Here is a 23,338-nt window from a genome sequence, read left to right on the forward strand (position 1 = left end):
TGGGTGAACTATCCATTTAAATGTATCATGCATATTAAAATGATGTTAAAAGAAACCTAAATTTAAAAATCACATTGTAGATCTTCAGGCTATGTTTAAAAATAAGTATTTAATTTATTGTTCACTGAACTCTGATTCAATTTTAATCATACACATTCAAAATCTGGAAAAAAAATCTGCTCTATTATTCTTGATGGTTATGAGACTTGTTGTTCATATGACACTGTTGTTGAAGATAAAAAATCACAACAGAGCTTTGATGCAATAAATAATATTGCAGTTGTAAGGAGGAATCGATTCTTACTGATATATTTTCTTTTTTTCTGGGTAACAGTTGAAGGTGGGTGTTGTGTTGGAACCGTAATAAAGTTAATATTTTTCTTGAATCTTTTATTCCCAGAAAAGGCAGAAATACTATTTCAGAATTATATTCATGTGGCACAAAAACAGTTCTGGATCATTAGAGGAACAGCATGAAATTGGAACACAAAATTATACTAAGTACAATTAGCAAAGAATCAAATAAAATAGCAGCACTAAATAGTGATATTTTATTTTCATATTCAGTCAATCACTAAAGTAGCTTATAATGATTTGCAGAAATGAAAACACTTGGCTCAGCCAATTAGCAAGTCTTTTTATTGACTGCTGGTTTCAGGTAACTGAAGTCAAATTTAGTGCACTTGAGGTACCACACTATTATCTACTGCAACTGTTCCACAAGCTGATCTTTTACTTCCACAAGCTGATCAATAGAGGAATCTGAATGACATCATTGGTTTCAAGTGTTTAGCAGCTAAAAATGCACTTTAGTTTTTGAATGTTTTGCTATTTATAAGTGCTTCAATCCATTCCAGGTGCCAAATCCAGTGGCCAGATTGAAATAATTCCTACATCAATAATACATAAAAACATCAGAAGCCAAACAAAACAGTAGATATCTCAAATGCTACCATTATAATCAACCAACTAAACACTGGGTCTGGCACTGGTACCCATACTTTGGTGAAAAAAGGGCATCTTACATTAAAAAAATAATTCATTTGCTTATCAATTTTTATCCATCTCATTTAATTAGTCTTTTCTACCCATCTTCCTTTTTATTTTTATTTTTTCTCCTTTGGCTCCTGGTTTCAGGTAACTGAAGTCTACTTATTTAGTGCACTTAATGTCCCACACTATTATCTACTTCAACTGTTCCACAAGCTGATCTTTAACTTCCACAAGCTGATCAAAAGTTGAATCTAAATTACACCATTAGTTTCGAGTGTTTAGCAGCCAAAAATTGCACAAACTCTATGGCCATATTGAAATAATTCCCACATTCCCATTTAAGAAATAAGAACATCAGAAGCCCAACAAAACTGCAGCAAACCCGATCGCTACCATTACTATCAACAGCCAAACACTGGGCCTGGCACCACTGCCAATAATTTGGTGAAAAAGTGAGCATCTCACATTATACATTACAAATGCATTTCAATTGCCTATCGATTTGTTTCCTTCTCATTTCATTAGTCATTTCTCCCCATCTTCTTCTTTTATTTCCTCTCCATTGGCTCCTGGTTTCAGGTAACTGAAGTGAAATCTGCAAATTTAGTGCACTTGATGTACCACACTACTATCTTCTGCAACCATTCCACAATCTGATCAATAACTTAATCTGATTGACACCATTAGTTTCAAGCATTTAGCAGCTAAAATGAACAATATTTTAGTACCAATGTTTATATCCATTCTGAGTGCCAGAACCGGAATTAAAACATCAGAAGCCAAAGCAAACAGTAGAAATCTCAATCACTACCATTATAATCAACAGCCAAACACTGGGCTTGGAACCAGCATCAATAATTTGATGAAAAGGGGCATCACACACTTAAAAATAGCATTTTATTTGCTCATCGATTTTTATCTTTCTCATTTTATTAGTCTTTTTATCCTGTCGTCTTCTTTCGTTCTCTCACCGTTGTCTGCTGGTCTAAGGTAAAGTGAAGTCTGCATATTTAGTAAACTTGATGTATCATACTATTATCTGCTGCAACTATTCCACAAGCTGATCTTTTACTTCAAAAAGGTGATCAATAGACGAATAGTTGAGTCTGAATGAAACCATTAGTTTCAAGTGTTTAGCAGCTAAAATGCATAATGTTTAAATATCTGTCAGTGTTTACATTAATTCCATATGCCAAACCTGGTGGCCAGATTGAAATAATTCACACATGTCCATTATAGACATAAAAACATCAGAAGCCAAACAAAACAGTAGCAAACTCGATTACTGCCATTACAATCAACAGTCAAACACTGGGCCTGGCATCAATGCCAATAATTTGGTGAAAAATAAGGCATCTTACTCTAAAAAAGCATTTTAATTGCCCATCGATTTTTTTTCCTTCCCATTTTCTAAGTCTTTTTTCCCATTTTCCTCATTAAATTTTCTCTCTGTTTGGCTCCTGGTTTCAAGGAACTGAAGTGAAGTCTGCAAATTTAGTGCACTTGATGTATCACACTATTATCTAATGCAACCGTTCCACATGCTGATATTTAACTTCCACAAGCTGATCAATAGTTGAATCTGAATGAAACCATTAGTTTTAAGTGTTTAGCAGCTAAAAATACGCAATATTTCGCTATCTATCAGTGTTTATATCCATTCCAGGTACCAAACCAGGTGGCCAGATTGAAATAATTCACACATTTTCATTGAAGATATAAAAACACCAGCAGCCCAACAAAACAGAAGCAAACTCGATCGCTATAACCAACAGCCAATCACTAGGTCTGGCACTGGCGCCAATAGATTGGTGAAAAAGAGGGCATCTCGCACTAAAAATGCATTTCAATTGCCTATCGATTTGTATCCTTCTCATTTCATTAGTCTTTTCTTCCCATCTTCCTCTTTGATTCTCTGTCTGTTGTCTTCTCGTCTAACGTAACTCAAGTGAAATCTGGATATTTAATGCACTTGTTGTTCCACACTATTATCCACTGCAACCATTCCACATGCTGATCTTTAACTTCCACAAGCTGATCAATAGTTGAGTCTGAATGACACCATCAGTTTCAAGTGTTTAGCAGCTAAAAATACACAATCTTTTACTATCTATCAATGTGTACATCCATTCCAGGTGTCAAACTTGAAATAATTCCCACATTTCCATTGAAGAAAAAAAAACATCAGAATAGCAATCTTGATCGCTACCAACATAATCAACAGCCAAACACTGGGCCTGGCACTGCTGCCAATAATTTGGTGAAAAAGAGGGCATCTCACACTAAAAAGCATTTCAATTGCCTATCGATTTTTATCCTTCTCATTTTCTTAGTCTTTTCTTTCCCTCTTCCTCTTTCGTTCTCTCTCCTTTGGCTCCGCTTTACTATTTCTCCTCTACTTTCGTCACACTCCAGCGCGTAACCCTTCACACATCTCTGTTCCACTTCCGCCTATTTCTCTCCTCCACTCTCTCTCTCTCTCTGATACCAAAATCATCCTGCTTTCCATTTCTGTTGTTGTTCACACCAATAGCTCTCTACTTCCGTGTGAAGGATTTTGAGCTGAAAAGCCGAATGGGGGGCAACAGGAAATTAGGCACAGAGAGAGAGACTGAGAGTGCGGGAGAAAGACAACTGCCTCCAGGCTCCATGCAGGATCAGCGCTATTCAATATATAAAGAGACTGAGTAATGTATAATTAAAAGGCCAAGAATATAAAGGGCATTTTTTATGACAAGTCAAATCTGGTAGCCTGCTTGTGACTGACAGAAGCTATGATTTTGATGAATAATAAAGAGTGAGGCAGAGCTTTATTTTACTACTGAGCATGATTAGGTGCCGGGTTCTTAAACTTGGAAGGGCTTTTAGACTTGCTTCCGATATTGACCAAATCCCATTAACGCTAGTCTTTGTCTTGACTTTGTCTCAAATATTTAAGCTTCCCTCTAGATGAGTTAGTTCTGCGCAGTGCACAAGGCTTCACTTGGTGTGACTCGCACCTGGATTCAATGAGTAGTTCCAGAATAATATGGCTTATCTTTATTCTATATATGGAATCCAAGAAGATATGCTAGCAGAAAGAAAATGCTTGCAGCATTATTTAGGTGTTGACATTTGATTAGTGTTTACCATATTTATGGCTGTAAGCATATCTAAAGTGCTATTTTATCGTATGATATGAGCCGTGGTTGTTGCGTGTGGCTGCAGTTGTAGCAGCCTCTGCTTTAAGACGCCACAACCCTGGTGAAGAAAAAAATCGGTTATTCACACTCACCAGCCCCAAACAAGTGACACGCAACTCCGAGGCCAACCTGTTAGGTGTGTGCAAAGCACTTGATGTGTAGTTCTAATCCAATTCTGCCTCCAATCTTTAGTGCAAAATTCACCCTCACGCTACATTATAACATCACAACTCATGAGACAACTTTTCACCTCAATGAGAAATCTCATCGTGATTTAATCTCGCGAGATCTCGTAGCCTGAGATCTCGTCACATGCCTAGGATGTATGTATGTGTTTATGTATGTATGAATGGATTTATTTATTTATTTATTTATTTAAAACTTCATTATCTATCAACCAGTTATTGAAAATTGTCTTCAGTAAGGCTCACATGTACACAAAACATAAAAAACACACAACACAACCATAATACATATCAGATTTGAAACACTAGACCCTGACAGTACAGTTTGTCCATATTTAAAATATGAATCACAGCTGGAATAAAATAAAAGTATGTATTTATTGCATAATAAATAATACATTTATTTATGTATTTCAGTAGTTAGATCATCAACTTAAGTGTGTCTCCTTTGAAAGTATTTGATTCATAGCAAAGCAGCATTAAATGTGAGAAAGATGCTGTAAAATAGCCTTTATATATTTTCTTACTTGTACTGGGTTCAGACTGCTTGATTATCAAAATAGTCGTGTCACAGATGTTTTCACACTGAGGTAGCTTTGCATCGCTGTTTTGTTTACACTGCAAGATGGATCGGCGACAGGGGGTTTCACACTGCATGACTTTACAATTTGAAGAATCACCAACTACTTTCAGTCTGCAAACTATGTCTCTCACGACCAAACATATGGGAGAACATTGAAACAACATGAGGTCTTGTAGTAAATCTTTTGTTATTAAATACAAAATGAGAAAGAAACCTTTAGTGGGGTAGAAATTGTACTTATTTTGCTCACCTGGCTTTTGAAAGGAATTAGCAATTTCTCTTCAACTTTTTTTTAATCTTTCAATTCAGTTGTGGTATTGCTCAGATGATATGTCAAAAAAGACACCGGTGCTGCTGCCGCTAAATTTACACTAGTTTTTTCTCCATTTCTTAGATCCAAATACACCACAAATAAGCTATTTTAACTTCTCCCCAAACCTCCCAATGGCCTGCAGATAACCACGCTAAGTGGATGCTTCTCTCTCATTGGCTGTAGGTAATTGTTGATGTTATTTCAATCAAAACAAGTCAAGAGGCATGATTTTGAATCGCCCACAGCTCCAGATATTTAGCATGCCAAATATCTCATCTGCGATTCTTTCAGACTGCGTCTTTGACAGTTCATGCTGTGTGATTGTTTCTCACTTGAACGAGCATCGATTTACCTGTGATTTCAGGCATCTGTCTGTGATTTCTCCAAACCTGTTGGCGAGTCAAAATCTGGGCTAAAGCCATGCAGTCTGAACTCGGCATTACTTACTTATTTGCTTTGTTTACTTAGTTGTTTTCATCAGTAATGGATTTGCCCTGTACATTAGCTCATAGGGGCAACTGCCCAAAATGTTTCTGTAATCATGACAACTGGTGCCTGTTTTGTGACTCTGAACAAGTGTGATGAAATTGAGCTAATAAATCAATATTTTTAGGTTCATTTACTGTATTCAGAGCAGATACAGCCTTCATTCTTTTTCATTTCACCTAACATTTTCAGAATAATACAAAGGTGAGCAAAAGCAAGTCATGACAGAATTCATTTTCTTTTTTTTTTTTTGACCAGTCCCTTTTTATTAAAATTTTTATTTATTTATTTATTTATTTATTTATTTATTTATTTATTTATTTATTTATTTATTTATTTATTTATTTATTTATTTATTCATTTATTTATTCATTTATTCATTCATTCATTCATTCATTTAAATTCTTTATTTAGTCTTTTTTTGTACATTATCAATGGTAGCACATCCTTATAGTATAAGTCAGATGTAGTTCTGACAAGCACAGGTCTAACCAGCCCGATGCATTTGCATTCCTTCACTGATATTATGGCGAGGCCGACAAACCTGCCTTTGACAGCAGATTCACACAGGAATCAATTCAGCATAGGGTGACATAAAAAACCCTCTCGCTCTGTGTTGTGCCTTTCACTACCTGTGTCTTTGGAGGGCGTAATGAAGCACGTTGTGACAGTCTCCTCCTGTGACTGAGCTCAAGGCGGGTAATATACAGGCAGCCTGTGGAAGCACCTCATCAACAGCACCTCACACTGCTCCTTGGGGAAATAAGTCACTCTCAGCTCGTCTCCCTCCAGAGCTGTCACCACCTCACCCTCTTTTATTGTGATTCCCTCTTATACAGAGAAATCAAATCTGGAAATGGGGTGGAGCGGAGCATGGGGGTCGACTCTGGCTTTTTTTTGATCGGCAACTTGCTCATAAAGATGAATAAATGTGAGTGGTAATGGTACATCCTGACTGCATCTCTGGGCTGCCTGCAAGCATCAGATTATGCAGAAATGTGGAGCGCAAGTGTCTGAGGTCGCCCTTCTCAACAAGATGCTCCTGTAGGATCCATGTTGTTGTTGTTGTTGTTTTGTCTCCTCGTTCTTTCCTCCTCCTCATTGTCTTTTAGCTGAAATGTCATCTCACTCCAGCACCAGAACCAGTTCTATTGTTGCTGTTATTATGGTTAAATGTAATTATAGGTGAACAGCAGAATCTGACATTTATTTGTACAAGATTTGTTGCTAAATTTCTGTTTACAGCGCTAACGGAATTGTCCGGGCAACTTCTTAATTTTATTTATGTTTTCCTTTTTTTCCTTTTTTCTTCTGTGCCAATGCTCAATACAACCTTGCTTTTTTTTTTTTTTTTTCTTTATTAAAAAGGATTTGCAGGTATTTTGTATTTTAAGTAAAAAAAAAAAAACATTAAAATAAGATAAATATATTAATGAATGAATGATTGAATGAATAAATTATTCATAAATTTAATCATAAATTTGGTCAAATTAAAATTACTTGTTTTTATTTTTTTAGTATAGCAGGGATCACTCAAAATAAAATGTAAAAAAAGTATATTATGTACTCACCCTCTATTTGTTGCAGGCATTTTTCTTTGTTTTGTTCAACACAAATACTACTATAGATGCCAATGGCTATGAATTTCCAACACACTTTAAAATCTTCGTTTGTTTTCAAACTCATAAAGGTTAAAAACACTTGTGGTTCTATAATTGGAGAGTAAAGGTTCAGTTTAGATGAGCTATGCCTTTAATCCTTCCTCTTTTGTTTGCTTCTGCGCCAGTGCTCAGACTTATTCAACATTGCTTATATGCTCATTGTTTATGATAGCTGTTTTTATTGTGAATAATTTGTCATTATGTGGTATTCTAAGTAAAAAAACAAAAAAAAAAAAACAATTAAAATAATAAATAAAATGGGTCAAATTAAGTTATGTTTAAAGTTTATTTTATTTTTTATTACAGGCGTAGTTCAATCTAAATAAAAATTTTATTATTTACTCGCCCTCCATTTGTTGCAATGCTTTTTCTTTATTCTGTTCAACTCAATTTTGAACACCATTAGCCATTAATTTCCATTGTATTTTTAGTGTGGTTCTACTATAGATGTCAAGGGCTATGAATTTGTCTTCTTTTGTTTTTAACGTAATAAAGGTTTGAAACCACTTGGTTCTTTAATTTGTGAGTGAAGATTCATTTTGGTTGAGCTATCCCCTTATCCTTTTAATTCTTTTTTTTTTCTTTTTTTTTTTTTTGCTTTTTTCTTTTCTTTTTTTTTCTTTTTTTTTTTTTTTTTGCCCATATAAAGACTTATTCAACATTGTTCCTGTTTTCATTGTGAACAATTTATCAGTATGTGGTATTCTAAGTTAAAAAATAAATAAATATGTAAAATAATGAATTATAAATATAGTCATAATCTAGGTCAAATAATTATTTTTAGAATTAAAGGTATAGTTCACTCAAAATAAAAATGTTATTATTTACCCTCCATTTGTTGCAATCTGTTTTCTTTATTCTGTTGAACTCAATTTTGAACACCATTAACTATTGACTTTCATTGATTTTCTAGTATGGTCCCGTTATACCTGTCAAGGGCTATAAAATCCCAACGCACCTTAAAAGTTCTTCTTTTGTTTTCAAACTCATAAACGTTTGCTGAGTGAAATATAATTTGGATAAGCTATCCCTTCAATCTTTCCTTTTTTTTTGTTTTGCTTCTGTACTCTAATTTAACCTTGCTTCTGTTTTTTTATTGTGAACGATTTGTCAGTATGTGATATTCCAAGTAAAATAAATAAAAATAAATAAATACGTAAGTACATAAATGATTGAATCATAAATATAGTCATAAAATGGGCCAAATAAAAGTTTAGTTCTGTTATTTTTAACTTATATCTTTATTATATCTTTATTTTTAATTACAGGGATAGTTCACTTCAAATACAAATTGTATTATTTAATCGCCCTCCATTTGTTGCATTCCTTTTTCTTAATTCTGTTCAACTCTATTTTGAACATCATTAGCCATTGACTTTCAATTTACTTTCTAGTATTGTCCTACTATAGATGTCAATGGTTATAAATTTCCAACACACTTTAAAAGTTCTTCTTTCGTTTTCAAACTCATAAAGGTTTAAAACCACTTGAGATTCTGTAATTGGTAAGTGAAGATTCATTTTGGATGAGCTATCTTTTTAATCCTTGTGTGGTCAAAGAAGTCTATATACTGTGTTTGTCCTAAGGGTCAGAAATGACCTGCCTTCACTAAACCTTTAAAATAAAGCAGCCAACTTTAATTTCAAACCTCAAATATAATTTTATGAAGAAACTGCATCATCATTCATCACAAACTCTTTGAATGTCTAGGTTTTGCCTCGTTAGTGTGCATTATTTCATCCATATATAATCATGTATGCACCACTTATTTTTTTGCTTAAGTAAAGGTTTATATTTTCTAATGCTAAAGGTACCTGTGTAGGTGTAAAAAACTTTTTTTTTATCAAGACAGTGTTTTTAAAAGTTAAAGCAGCATATTCTTATTGTTTTTGTGTATAAGTGTGTGTTGGAATGTACATGTGTGTGCCGTTGTGCACTTGTAGCTTTTTTGGGGACATATTATTTATTTATTTATTTTTATTTTTATTTTTATTTAAGGATTAATTGTCTCTTTCCTTCTTTCTTTCTTTTTTTATTTATTTATTTATTTATTTAAGGATTAATTATCTCTTTATTTATTTATATTATATTATTTATTTTTTTGTTTATCTATCACTTTATTTATTTATTTATCTATCTATCTATATAATTATTTATTTATTTTTTATATAAAATGATTATAGCTGGCAATGCAAGCACTATCCTTAATATTTACAGCATTTATGAAAATATAAAATATTATTTTTATATTTAAAAAAAAAACGTATTTATGTTTATACATTTTAGAAAAAGTGATAAAAAAAATCAAGATGTAAAAGGCGCTAAAAAAACGCTATTGTGTTTTTTTCTGCTGTTAAAAAGATTAGGGGTGATCTTTTTGACCCTTAAATGATACGGAGGATTGAAACTTGTATGTTTTAATAACTGAGGATATTTAAATTCATTCCATTGATTTCAATTCAAATTAATTTTCCTTCCATTTCAGATGAGCTCTGTCAAGATGCTGCGTCCTCGGCTAAACGGGATCCTGTTCAAGCTGACTTTTGAGGAGCAGGTGAACAACATCCGGCCAGACATAATGAATGTGACGTTTGCTTGCGAGGAGGTAAAGAAGAGCGAAGGTTTCCACATGCTCTTGGAGATGGTGCTACTGGTCGGGAATTACATGAATTCGGGCTCCAGAAATGCTCAGACATTCGGCTTCAACATCAGCTTCCTCTGCAAGGTAACAAACTAAACAGAATCCCTTAAATCTTTATTCTGATTCTACATCATATGTGACCCTCAACCTTAAGACCAGTCTCAAGGACAACATTTTGGCCAAGATCACCTGCTTCGAAAGTTATCACTTGATTGAATGGACGTTATCAGTGGTATTCAGCTGTAAGATATAGGCCAATAGGGGGCTTCTGTGCCTACTGGTAGGCTCAGAAGGCTGTTATCATCCATCCACATGGTTAATCAGCTATACAAATAGAGAAGACTACAGATCCAGATCTGTTTTTAAATTACTGTGACAGTTGGGATTAGGGTTTGAGTAGTGATAGACGTTAATAAAATACTATTAATGGGGAATTTAATAAATAATACAATTCTCGTTAACTTGCGGTCACAGCCATATGAGATCTGTAGCTGATTAACCATGTGGATGGATAATAACCTACCAGGCGCAGAAGGCCCCTGCTGGCCCATATCTGTCAGCTGATAACCACTGTTAACTTCCATTCAATCGATGATAACATTTGAATCGGCTGCAGAGATACTAGAAAATCTACTTGTAGAATCTGAGGGGTTCAAAAAAATTACCTTAAAAGTTGTCCAAATTAATTTCTTAGCTATGTACATTACAAATAAAAATGTGTTTTTGATATACTCACAGTAGGAAATGAGTCCAATATATTCTTGCAACATGATCTTCACTTAATATTATAATGTTTTCTTTGGCTTAAAAGACAAAGCTATAATTTCGACCTATTCAGTGTATTTTTGGCTATTGGCAAAAAGATATCCGTACAATATAATATTGGTTTTGTGGTCCAGGGTCACGTCTGTGTTTAACCTTCACTTTCAAGTTTGTCTTGCATTCTCAATAACATTCTGCAAAACTCGAAGCTCAAGGATTGTTCCTGCGTGAGGATTTCAACCTGCAGTGTATTAGGTGTTAGGTTTCACAGATATTCCACTCACTACTTGACATTTAGAAGATACTTTTATCCAAAGCAACTTGGAGTATTCATGTATTCATATCTAATGTCATTAGATGTGCAGTTCCCCCCTGGTGTAATGTGAGGTTAAGTGCGTTGTGGGATTATAGAACTACCGACAGTAGTGAGCATGTACATTCTATAATCAGGATAAAAGCATTCAATAATGAGGGTCATGGCGAGTAACCTGTTTCACTTATTTCCCTATATATGCTTCCCCTGGGTTCTTTTTTCTTTTAGAATATATGGTCTGTCTTTCCACTGTTATGCGGATGACACTCAAATTTACCTGCCCTTAAAACCGTTTAAGTGAGTTGGAGTCTCATGTCTTGTATGTCAGATGTGAAAGCCTGGTTGTCTTTGAACTTTCCAGATTTTAATGAGAGTAAAACTGAAATAATTGTGTTCGGCCCATCAAATTCTTATAGGACACCACCAGTAAATCTTGGTAAATCAAGCTTTTATGTGAAGCCTTTGGGTAGAAAACCAGATCCTGCTATCTACGCTTGAGTCACTGGGCGTTGCGGGCACTGTTATACAATGGTTCAGATCTTACCTCTCTGACAGGTCATTCAGGGTGTCTTGGAGGGGAGAGGTGTCCAACCTACAGCATCTAAACACTGGGGTACCTCAAGGCTCTGTTCTTGGGCCACTTCTCTTCTCCATCTACACATCATCTCTAGGACCAGTCATCCAGAGACATGGATTCTCCTACCACTGCTATGCTGATGATACCCAGCTATACCTCTCTTTTCATCCTGATGATCCCTCGGTTCCAGCTCGTATCTCAGCCTGCCTGTTGGATATTTCACACTGGATGAAAGATCATCATCTTCAGCTGAACCTCGCAAAAACGGAAATGCTTGTAGTTTCTGCCAACCCGACTCTACACCATAACTTTTCAATCCAGATGGATGGGGCAACCATTACTGCATCCAAAATGGTGAAAAGCCTTGGAGTAACGATTGATGACCAACTAAACTTCTCTGACCACATTTCTAGAACTGCTCGATCGTGCAGATTTGCACTCTATAACATCAGAAAGATCCGACCCTTCTTATCTGAACATGCAGCTCAACTCCTTTTTCAAGCTCTTGTTCTCTCCAAACTGGATTACTGCAACTCTCTACTAGCTGGGCTTCCAGCTAACTCTATCAAGCCTCTTCAACTGCTCCAGAATGCAGCAGCACGAGTTGTCTTCAATGAACCTAAACGAGCACATGTCACTCCTCTGCTAGTCCGTTTGCACTGGCTGCCAGTTGCTGCTCGCATCAAATTCAAAACTCTGATGTTTGCCTACAAAGTGACTTCTGGCCTAGCACCTTCTTATCTGCACTCACTTCTGCAGATCTATGTGCCCTCCAGAAACTTGCGTTCTGTGAATGAACGTCGCCTCGTGGTTCCATCCCAAAGAGGGAAAAAATCACTTTCGCTCACGCTCACGCTCAATCTGCCCAGTTGGTGGAATGAACTCCCTAACTGCATCAGAACAGCAGAGTCACTCGCTATTTTCAAGAAACGACTAAAAACTCAACTATTTAGTCTCCACTTCACTTCCTAATCTGCAATTGCCTCTTTGAATATCACACTAATTGTACAGAAAAAAAAAAAAAAAAAAAACTACTAACACTTCCCTTCTTAAACTTTACAGACCTGAAACTTGCCTTTAGTACTTATTCATTGTTGCTCTTAGTTGTGTAAATTGCTTCCTTGTCCTCATTTGTAAGTCGCTTTGGATAAAAGCGTCTGCTAAATGACTAAATGTAAATGTAAATGTAAAATCTGTGTTTTATCTTTGATTATGGCTTGAGATTTGATTAACAGATTGACCCAGCGGTCAAATGCTGCGTTTTTCAGCTTTGACTTTTAAAAACAGTCAAACCTCTTCTATGTGGAAAAGAATTGGAAAAATAATTCATGTTTTTATTACTTCTAGGGTGGACTACTGTAACTCACTATATTTTGAGTTCAGTCAGACAACACTATCCTGTTTACAGTCAGTTCAAAATGCAGCTGCAAGGCTTTTAACTGGTACCAAAAAACATGACCACATCACAACAGTCTTAGACTCTTTGCACTGGTTGCCTGTGCACTTTTAAAATCCTTCTCTTGGTTTTTCAATCACTAAATGACTTGACTCCTTACCTGTCAGCCCCGTTGACTGAATATTAGCCTGGTCGGTCTCTTCCGTCGTCAAACCAGAGACTATTATGCATCACTAAGTCGAGGCTGAAATGCAGGGGTAGTCCTACATTCGCAGTAGCTAGCCATATGCTCTGCCCCTCTGTATTAAATCTATATCATCTTTGTCTGTTTTTAAATCTAGGTTGAAAACTTATCTTTTTTGATTTGGCATTTTATCAGTGAGAATTGTTTGTTTTAGCTATAATTGCATATTCTCTTTGTGATTTGTATTTTGCAGCGCATTGGTCAGCCTTTGGTTGTGTTCAACAGTGCTATATAAATAAATAAATAACTAAATTGACATTTACGTAAGGCTGAGTTTGCAATGAAGTTAGTATGCCTATAATAGGTGCGCTATTAATCTCTAAGTTCTGTGATTGGAGATGGTTAAAGAAAAAATATAAGCTGACAGTTCTACACCAACTGACAGTTTTCTTCAGAATTGTGCATACTGTATTAATTTGAGTTTGTTTTTCACATGTTATTTATAGAGCTGGCAGGTAAGCCTCCCTACTGAGATCATTTTAACTGTTACCAGAATGCGTATGAAAGCTTTAACTGCTGTTGTTGTGTATGTAAGATGGACATCTGGCTGTGTGTTTTACAAGCTGATTTGGACGGCGAAGCCATTTGGTCCTGCTATGAAAGACAGCCACCCCCCTGCCGCTGTTCCCAGGCAGCCAGAACTACACCGTCACTCTTAGTTACATCTCTTCGCTGGCCTTGTCATCTATTCGGAGGCGTCCCAGATGCTGCTGGGACACAGGTGTCCCAACCACAGGGGTTTAAGCTGAAGCCAGTTGTGGCATAGCTGAACGCTTCTTCTTATTTTCCTCGATTTTCAGTCTTGTGCAAACCTGTTTCCGAAAGCTACTTAAGTAGTGTTCAACAGCAAGATTTTTTTTTCCAAAAATAAATAAATAAGTAAATAACTGCAGTAATTTAATGTAACAGTTTAACAATGTATTTTAACAATATGTGAAGTGACAAGATTCCAGCAACAAGCAATTTGAATGTCAGCACTAAATTTGCAGCATGACAGCATGACAGAAACATTTAAAACCAGCCACTGTTCTCCCAATGAAATGGGAATCTAATTAATGCATATGAAACCTCTTTAACATTATTAATAGGAAGGCCCAGATTTTTAGTCATTCATTGAGTCTATTTATTTACTTGTGTAAATATGTGCAAATTTATGTTTATTCTGTTTTAAATGAATTTCAGTATTATTATTGACTAATATGAAAATGTTTATATGAGTTATTAGGTTTGTTTATCAAATAAGTAAATCTAATTGGATTTGCATGTTAAACATCTAATAAATGTAAAAAAAAATTATTATTTTTAATTTTATATATTCAGTTTTTACCTACGATACTCATAGAATCATTCCACATAAATCCAAAGATTTTTTTCACAAAATTCTCTGCAGAAATAGCAAAAATGTCAACAGATTCTGTCTGGCCCTATGAATAGGCTACTGGGTGACTGATGTTATTGGTCTAAGTTCTGACTTTCATTTTTTAAACAGTCTGCTAGTTATTTTATTTTTTTATAATTTGAGGTAAACTATCTGCTGCTGACTCACATTGGTTGCATGTATGACTGAACAAAGCCCATAATATGTATATGAGGTGATCTTTGTCATAGTAGTATACTGTTTTTCTGCCGTGTCACATAAATAGAAAGAATTTCTAAAATCATCATGCATCGCTGCCGCAGATGGTTGGATGGAGAAAAACTCCTTTCAGCATAAAACAAAATACTCTTTTTTACTCTTTAAAAGTCCGATTTAGTTAAAATATTATTTTTTATATGTTAGTATTAGTATTTTAGTCTTTAAAGACGTCTATAAGATAGTGTGGTACAAAACAATAACAAATAAATAAATAATTTGCGTTCAGAAGATATAAAACAGATGTAAACATGTAAAGCTCGAGGTTTGTCAATTACGCCTTGATGGATCAACATTTTTTTTTCCACGTCACCTCATATGTCAGTTTCTCATCAATTCAATTCAATTCAATTCAATTCTTCGTTATTGCTATAGTGCTTTTACTGTGTAGATTGTGTCAAAGCAGCTTAACATAGAAGATTATGGTAAATTAAAACTATGTCAGTCCAGTTTTCAGAGTTTAAGTTCAGTTTAGTTCAGTGTGGTTTTATATTCACTGCTGAAAGTACAAACACTGAAGATCAAATCCATCAATGCGCAGCTCTACAAGTTCCAAACCATGCAAGCCAGTGGCGCCACCGGCAAGGAACAAACTTCACAAATTGACGAAAGTTAAGGGAAAAAACCTTGAGAGAAACCAGGCTCAGTTGGGCAAGACCATTTCTCCTATGGCCAAACTTCTTGTGCACAGCTGCAATCTAAGCTACATAGGCTGAAGAAAGCTGGACGTCCATCGTGAAGAAGCTGCAGGAGGAGAGGTCACCAGCTGGCAGCGTACATGCTGGCCCTTCAGGATCAATGCGAAGACTTGTCTGACATTGCGACCATACAGGAATCAGTTTTCACTCCTCCATAGCCACAGCAGCTGCTTAAGATACGGCCTGGTCTAGGATTATGGAAACCTTGGGATAATAAAAACAGACTAACATAAGCTGCAGATGCCGTTCAAAGTATAATTTTTTTATGAAGTGTTCTTGACCAATCAAATGCTTTCTAGTATCTGGCATGCCTTGCCCCCTTCAAGATGCTTCTTATTTGATGCGCTTGAGCTCAATCACTCTCACTGACAAAGCTGTAATGAAGCAAAACGCTATTGGTTGTTGCTACTCTGTTCCACTCTCTCCTGGTTTTTTTTTCTTCAGTTGAGATTACGTCAAACTTTAAATAAAAAAAACTAAATTTCAAAGCACTTCACCGGACCTTTAATCAATGTCCGCTTTTACACCACTCTCTAAAACACCTCAGTAGCACCACATGACTACTCTTAAACATTGAAACCTCTCGCTTTTACCTGAAGTATGCTAGCTTGCAAATTGGCGATGGATTAAAAGAACAAGGTGAAGTTTATGTTTGCAAATACTGAACCTCCTTCACCTCTTTCTGTCATCCTTCTGTTATAGTTGTTTGCCTTCACTACACATTTGCTCCTAAGTAGTTCTAGATTCAGTTTAGTCTTTGGTTGGTATAACAGGTTTAATGTTATACTAGGTGTTTTGTCATTTAGATGTTTAAATGTGGGGGGTGGGTGGTGACATGAATGTTAGGTGGCTGTGTTTTTCTCTCTCTCTCATTTTTTCTTCTTCTATGTTTGTGTTGGATGGTGTTATGGCCCAGAGGGAGGACACCTCTGATGGGTGACCCTGCCCTGAGCATGGGCATTGGAGTGAGAGAGGATACAGTGGCCATCAGAGCTCTTCGCTTGGCTGTATTTTTTGTGACCTCGGCGTAAAGCCTGTCCTTGGGTCTCACAGTAGCGGACTAACATGTGCTGAGTTCTGTCGTCTGGTGCCGACAGGGTAGACATCGCTACACTAGAACTCTGTGCTGTGTTATATAAAGCAGACAAATAACCATGACCACAATCTGTGCACGTTGGCATTCATTGGAATGTTGAGTACTTATTTTAGGCTACTTCATTCCTTCCTTCCATCCTTCCTTCCTTCCTTACTTGCTTCCTTTATTCCTTCCTTCCTTCTTTTTTTCTTTCATATTTCTATTTTCGTCCTTCATTCATTATTTCCTTCCTTTCTTCCCTATTTTCTTAATTTCTTCCTTCCTTATTTCATTCCTTCCTTATTTCTGTCCTTCCTTCCTTTCCTCCTTCCTTATTTTTTTCCTTCTTTCCTTCCTTCCTTCCTTCCTTCCTTCCTTTCTTCCTTTTTCTTCCCTCCTTTCTTTCTTCCTTCCTTCCTTCTTTTTTGCTTCTTCCCTTTCTTATTTCCTTACTTATTTCCTTTCTTCCTTCCTTCTTCATATTCACCCTTTATATCATTACTTTTAGCATTTTAATCAGTTTCTTGCATTCTTCCTTGATTCTTTGCATTTTCATACCTCTTTCTTCATTTATGTTTTATACATTTTCTTCATTTCTTATTTCTCTTTTCCATTCTCATGTCTTTTCTTTCTTTTAGTCTTTCATTTTGTTAGTTTGAATATTCTAATGATAGACTTGTGTTCCTTCCTTCTGTCATTAATCTGTTTTTTCAAATTTACATTTTCCCTTCCAATCTTCCTTCCTTCATTTCTTCCCCTTAATCCCTTTATTCCTTCTTTTTTAATTATATAATTCCTTTGTTTCTTATTTGCTTTATTTTTCCATGTTTCTTCCCAGATACGTTGTCTTCCATTCTTTTGTTGTTTCTTGCCTTTGCCTTATTTCACATTTTGTTTTGTTTCCAATTTCTTTATTTGAACATTCTACTTTTGCAGTTTTGTCTTCCTTCCTTCCTTCCTTCCTTCCTTCCTTCCTTCCTTCCTCTCTCCCTGTCTTCCTTCCTTTCTTTCTTTTTAATTGTTTTATTAATTTGTTTCTTATTTCCTTAATTTTTTTTAGATTATTTTGTTGTTTCTTGCCTAATTTCACTGATTTTTTTTTGTTTCCAATTTCTTTATTTGATCATTCTACTAATTCAGTTTTGTCTTCCTTCCTTCCTTCCTTTCTTATTTCCTACCTTCCTTTCTTATTTTCTACCTTTCTTACTTATTTCCTTCCTTTTTCATTTTTACCCTTTTTTATTTTACTTTCAGCGTTTTAATCAGATTCTTCTGATCAGAATCATTCTTCCTTGATTCTTTGCGTTTTTAAACCTCTATCTTTCTTTATGTTTAATAATTTTTTTCATTTCTTATTATTCTTTTACGTTCTTCTATCGTTGGCTGGGTCAGTTGGCGTTTCTGTGAGAAATATCCTCACACTTGTTCGTGTGGGTTTCCTCTGGTTGCTCCGGTTTCTCACACAAGTCCAAAGACATGTTGTATAGGTAAATTGGGTTAACTAAATTGGTCGTTGTGTATGAATGAATGTGTATGGTTGTTTACCAGTGTTGGGTTGCAGCTGGAAGGGCATTCAATGCGAAAAACAGTTGCTGCATAAGTTGGCGGTTCATTCTGCTGTGGCGACCCCGGACTAGAAATGGGACTATCTTTTCTTTCTTTTACCCTTTCTTTTGTTAATTTAAGTATTATAATGATAGACTTTTTTCTAGCTTTTTTTTCAAATGACTTATTTATTTCAGCAGTGTAAAGATTCAACACACCTGCCTTCAAAATGTTTTTTTTTTTGCCCACCTTTTCTTTCATCTTTTTCCTCTTTCCCACTATTCTTTCTTTTTTGGTCTTTCCTTATTTGAGCTGTCAAATGATTCAGTAATATGGCATTCATAGACTCAGATTTACGGAACATTAGTGAAGTGCCTGCAGTGTGGACAGCTTTTCGCTTCGCCACTGATTGGGCAGTTATTGATGGACAAAGGGAAATGCCCACATTCTCAATCAGTTCAGTCAAGTAAATGGCCCCCCGCATGGCAGACCTCAGCTTGCTAACGAGCTCATCAGGGAGGGCCGTCCGCGGACTTGACCTGTGATCCGAGACTCACACTTGGTACCAGCTGTACATCTCATTTGCATTTTCTAGAAGCTTTTCACATGTTAACGCAGTTGTTAGCTCAGAACTGCTTTGAAAAATCACTGCTGTGTTTAAACTCTTCTGTTTTACTTAAACATCTGGTGTTGGGAAGGAAACAGCCAACCATAGTCACCACCTCCAGTGAGATTAGCAGTTTGTGGTGGGTTGATGGAGAAGTTAGCTTTCTTATTTACTTATTCGAAGCTCAAATGCTGGCAGTTTTCTGGTAAAGTATGTTTTAATTCAAATACTGATGCTTAACTATATTTCTCAAACATTTGTGTATAGTTATTTTATATATTTAGCCCTCTTGAATTATTAGCTCCTCTGTAGATTTTTCACCAATTTCACAACATTATAGTTTTAACAATTCATTTATAAAAACTAATTTCTTTCATCTTTGCCATGAGACGGCTAGAGTGAACTTTGGTGCTAATGACAACGTTGTCTGCCTTCTCAGCTTCAACGGCGAAAGCATCAAAATTTGATCCGTTGATCTCGGTTTTAAAGTGGCTGTTGCAGCACATTAGCAAATCACTTACAATCCCGCATGAAGACGTTTTCTAATGTGAAAATGTTGTGTGCTTTTTATTAACTTCATTTAACTATGAAAGATTAAGTTGTTGCGTGTGGTGTGGCTTTGTTCCCTTTATCCTTTATATATGATATTTCCGCTTTTTTAAAGAACATAATACATATAACATTAATGCACATCAGTAACTTGCCATAACTTATTTAACGCATTTCCCTTTAAGAAAACATTGTAAATAATTGGAAATCTGGCAATCGCAATAATCAAACCCTTGGGCAGGGGTTCCCAAATTTTTCAGCCCGTGACCCCCAAAATAACAATACCAGTGACTCGCAACCCCCACTTTGGGACCCACTGCTTAAGGGGGGTAATAATATTGACCTTAAAATGTTTTTTTTTTTTTTCCCAAATAAGTCTTTATCCAAAAAAAATGTGCATTTACAAAAATGTAAATGGCCCAAGCCATGCCTTTTTTTTTTAATCTATTAATTTTTTGTTTTTTTATTTTTGGCCATGGCTGAAGCGCGTTTTCATCTATGAAGATGCAGTAGCTTTGACCATCGTCTCTCAGAGACACACAAGGCATCTTGGCTCTTTTTAAGCTTCAGTTAACTTTAATCTTACAGAAGTATGTGTGAGTGTAGAAAGTAACCTTCTGTTGTGGATTCTTGACTCCCTGTCATATACTTTTCAAAAAAGTAACTTCTGTAGCAAGCATTTGACATATTTCAGGAAAGGTAGACTCAGAGGAATGCACACAAAGATTATGGCAACTTCAAATGAAATCAACCATGTGGGAAAAGGCTTACTCCACAGCAAAGCCCCTTTCAAAGCTACAAGCATGAAAAGGTGTTAAATTACAGATAATATTCATTAAATCTGGATTTATTCTCTGCTTTTGGGCTTGTTTAAGCATGGTACTTTGCAGTAGAGATGTCAGAAAAGTTTATAATGATTTTGGCACTTGTTTGGAAGTTGGCGTTTTTTATTTTTGTATTACTATAGTTATTTTTTATGTTGCCACTTTATTAAACATGTTATAGTTGTTCAGTTGACACTACTGTATGTTAAGCAAAGAAGGTGAAAGTGCTCTGGACCTTTGAGGGTGAGGCCTTTGCCTTTCATATAAGCCACTTCTGATACCAAATGATCAGCTATCATGCTTTTTGAAAATGAATGTTTTTTTTATCTATTTATCAGTGATTATATGTAATATATTTTGGAAATAACAAACAACCATTTTGAACAAAATAGTTTATTAAACAGATATATGTTAAACATTAAAAGGTATATGTTTTATTAAAATAATATTGTACTCAATGAACATCTTTAGAAATCGAAAAATAATACAATTAATATGAAATATTTCAAAACAAATTACAAACTACAAAACTGAAACAGAATTTTATATTTTTGTTTGTTTATCTTGTTTTTGCTTGTTTTTGCTACCAATTTTTGCACCGTTATCATAATTCTTTTGTCAAATTGGCTCCAGATTTTGCTTCAGTACTGACTAATCTAATGTTTATGCACAATTATGTTATTTTAAAGCATCCTTCATTTAAATGAGAGATTTGTGAGGGGTATACGCACATATACTGAATGCTGTAACTTTCAATGCAAGATATAGAAACTGCTCCTGATTAAAAGAATAAATATTATACCTGCATTCAAATCATTCCCAGCTTGAACCACTTATGGATTTTATTGGTACTTTTTGGATCTTGACTTACAAATTGACAGCATAACTCTTAAAAAACTCATAAAAAAGCTCATAAATGCTGCACGCTCTTAATTCTTTTTTGCACTTCATTCATAATGAATTGATTTCCAGTGTGCGCCACCACATTTGCTTGTTCGATTAAAAAGTTAATGGTATTAGCAGACAAGTCAGGAAGTTTCAAAGGTAAGAGATTTTATTTTGTAAAAACTAAAAATAACTTGATATCGCTGACATGTAGCCGGACAACATCTGATCTGACAGCAAATCTGATTTTCAGATATTCTTTACATGAACTGGGTGTGACAGTAGCATCAACATATTTCATGTTCATGTCTTCTTCATTCAATCATTTTCTTTCGACCTAGTTCCATATTTAAATGGGGTCACCACAGCAAAATGAACCAGCAACTATTCTAGCACATGTATTACACACCCTTCCAGTTGGAACCCAGTATTGGGAAAAACCTATTCACTCTTGCATTCACACACACTCATAGACTACGCCAAATTTAGTTAATCCAATTCATCTATAGCAAATGTCTTTGGACTGTGGGAGAAACTGGAGCACCCGAAGGTAACCAACCCTAACATGGGGAGGACATGCAAACTCCACACAGAAATGCCAACTGGCCCAAACCAAGACTAAAACTATTGCAACCTTTTTGCTGTAAGATGACAGGGCTAACCACAGAGCCACCGTGCCACCATTTATATATTTCATATTAATATTCTACACATAGACATCACTTTTTTGGAAGGTTCACTATACTGTGCAACTGCAGGTTAACTGGGTTTATATAATGCACCCTATTCACAACTTAATAAATTGTATGATTGTGATTGATAATTAAATAATGCAGACACTTTGTAAAGCTGCCTTGAAATGATAAATATTATGAAATGCACTATACAAGTAAATTTTAACTGAATTAATAAAGGGCAACGTGGTGACGCAGTGGGTGGCACGTTCGCCTCACAGCAAGACGGTCGCTGGTTTGAGCCCCGTCTGGGTCAGTTGGCATTTCTGTGTGGAGTTTGCATGTTCTCCCCGTGTTCACGTAGGTTTCCTCCGGGTGCTCCGGTTTCTCTCACAAGTCCAAAGACATGTGGTATAGGTGAATTGGGTATGCTAAAATTGACTGTATGTATGCGTGTGAATGAGTCTGTATGGATGCTTTCTAGTGATGGGTTGCAGCTAGGTATGCATTGCGTAAAACATTACATTTAATTTAATTTAATTTAATTTAATTTAATTTAATTTAATTTAATTTAATTTAATTTAATTTAATTTAATTTAATTTAATTTGTTCTTGCGATTTGGAATATCCAGCCTGATCTCACGAGGAAATTTAACTTTTAATGTTTTTTCAGTTTATTTGCCTTCCGTTAAATGGCTAATTCATATGAATTCATATTCATAATTACCTTCATTTATAAATTTTTTTTAAAAAGAGGCGTGGCACCAAACCACGCCCCTAAACCCAAACATCATTGTGGGATGAGCAAACCTGACTGAATTGTACGAATGAGATTATAAAAATCTATACAGGTTAGTCACTATTTGACGCGATAGCATTGCAATGTCATAAATTAGCTCACCATATACAGTTGAAGTCAAAATTATTAGCCCCTCTGTGAATTTTTTTCTTATACAAATATTTCCCTAATGATGTTAAACAGAGCAAGGAAATGTCTCATAATATTTTTTTTCCTCTGGAGAAAGTCTTATTTGTTTTATTTCAGCTTGAATGAAAGCAGTTTTTAACAAATAAATAATAATAAAAAAAACATTTTAAGCTATATTTTACCTTGAAGCTATATATATATTTTTTTCTATAGTCTACAAAGCAAACCATGGCTATACAATAACTTGCCCAGTTACCCTAATCTGCCTAGTTAACTTAATTAACCTAGTTAAGTCTTTAGTGTCCTGAAAAATATCTAATAAAATATTATTTACTGTCATCATGGCAAAGATAAAATAAATCGATTATTATAAATGAGTTATTAAAACTATCATGTTTAGAAATATGTTGAAAAAAATCTGCTCTCCGTTAAACAGAAATTAGGGAAAAAATAAATAGGGGCTAATAATTCAGAGGGGCTAATAGCTCTGACTTTAACTGTACCTATACAGTACCGACTGCCATGTCATACAGTTAGATATAAGCCCCTTTCACACAGTGATACCGGTAAATATCCGGAAAATT

At 35.3% G+C, this 23,338-nt stretch overlaps 1 protein-coding gene across 44 annotated transcripts in view; it reads left to right on the top strand.

The window, feature by feature from the left end:
• diaph2 (diaphanous-related formin 2) overlaps positions 1-23,338 on the top strand; it is a 712,207-nt gene that overhangs the window by 415,705 nt on the left and 273,164 nt on the right. For all 44 annotated transcript variants that reach the window (XR_012389930.1, XR_012389932.1, XR_012389933.1 and 41 more), the window contains one exon: positions 9,889-10,128. Coding sequence is in view for 41 of the 44 variants with exons in the window: in XM_021481247.3 (XP_021336922.1) it covers positions 9,889-10,128 (240 nt within the window). In the remaining 3 variants the exon portion in view is untranslated. The remainder of the gene's footprint in view (positions 1-9,888; positions 10,129-23,338) is intronic.

The sequence above is a fragment of the Danio rerio genome, chromosome 14 (genome assembly GCF_049306965.1).
Source record: "Danio rerio strain Tuebingen ecotype United States chromosome 14, GRCz12tu, whole genome shotgun sequence".
Lineage (NCBI taxonomy): Eukaryota > Metazoa > Chordata > Actinopteri > Cypriniformes > Danionidae > Danio > Danio rerio.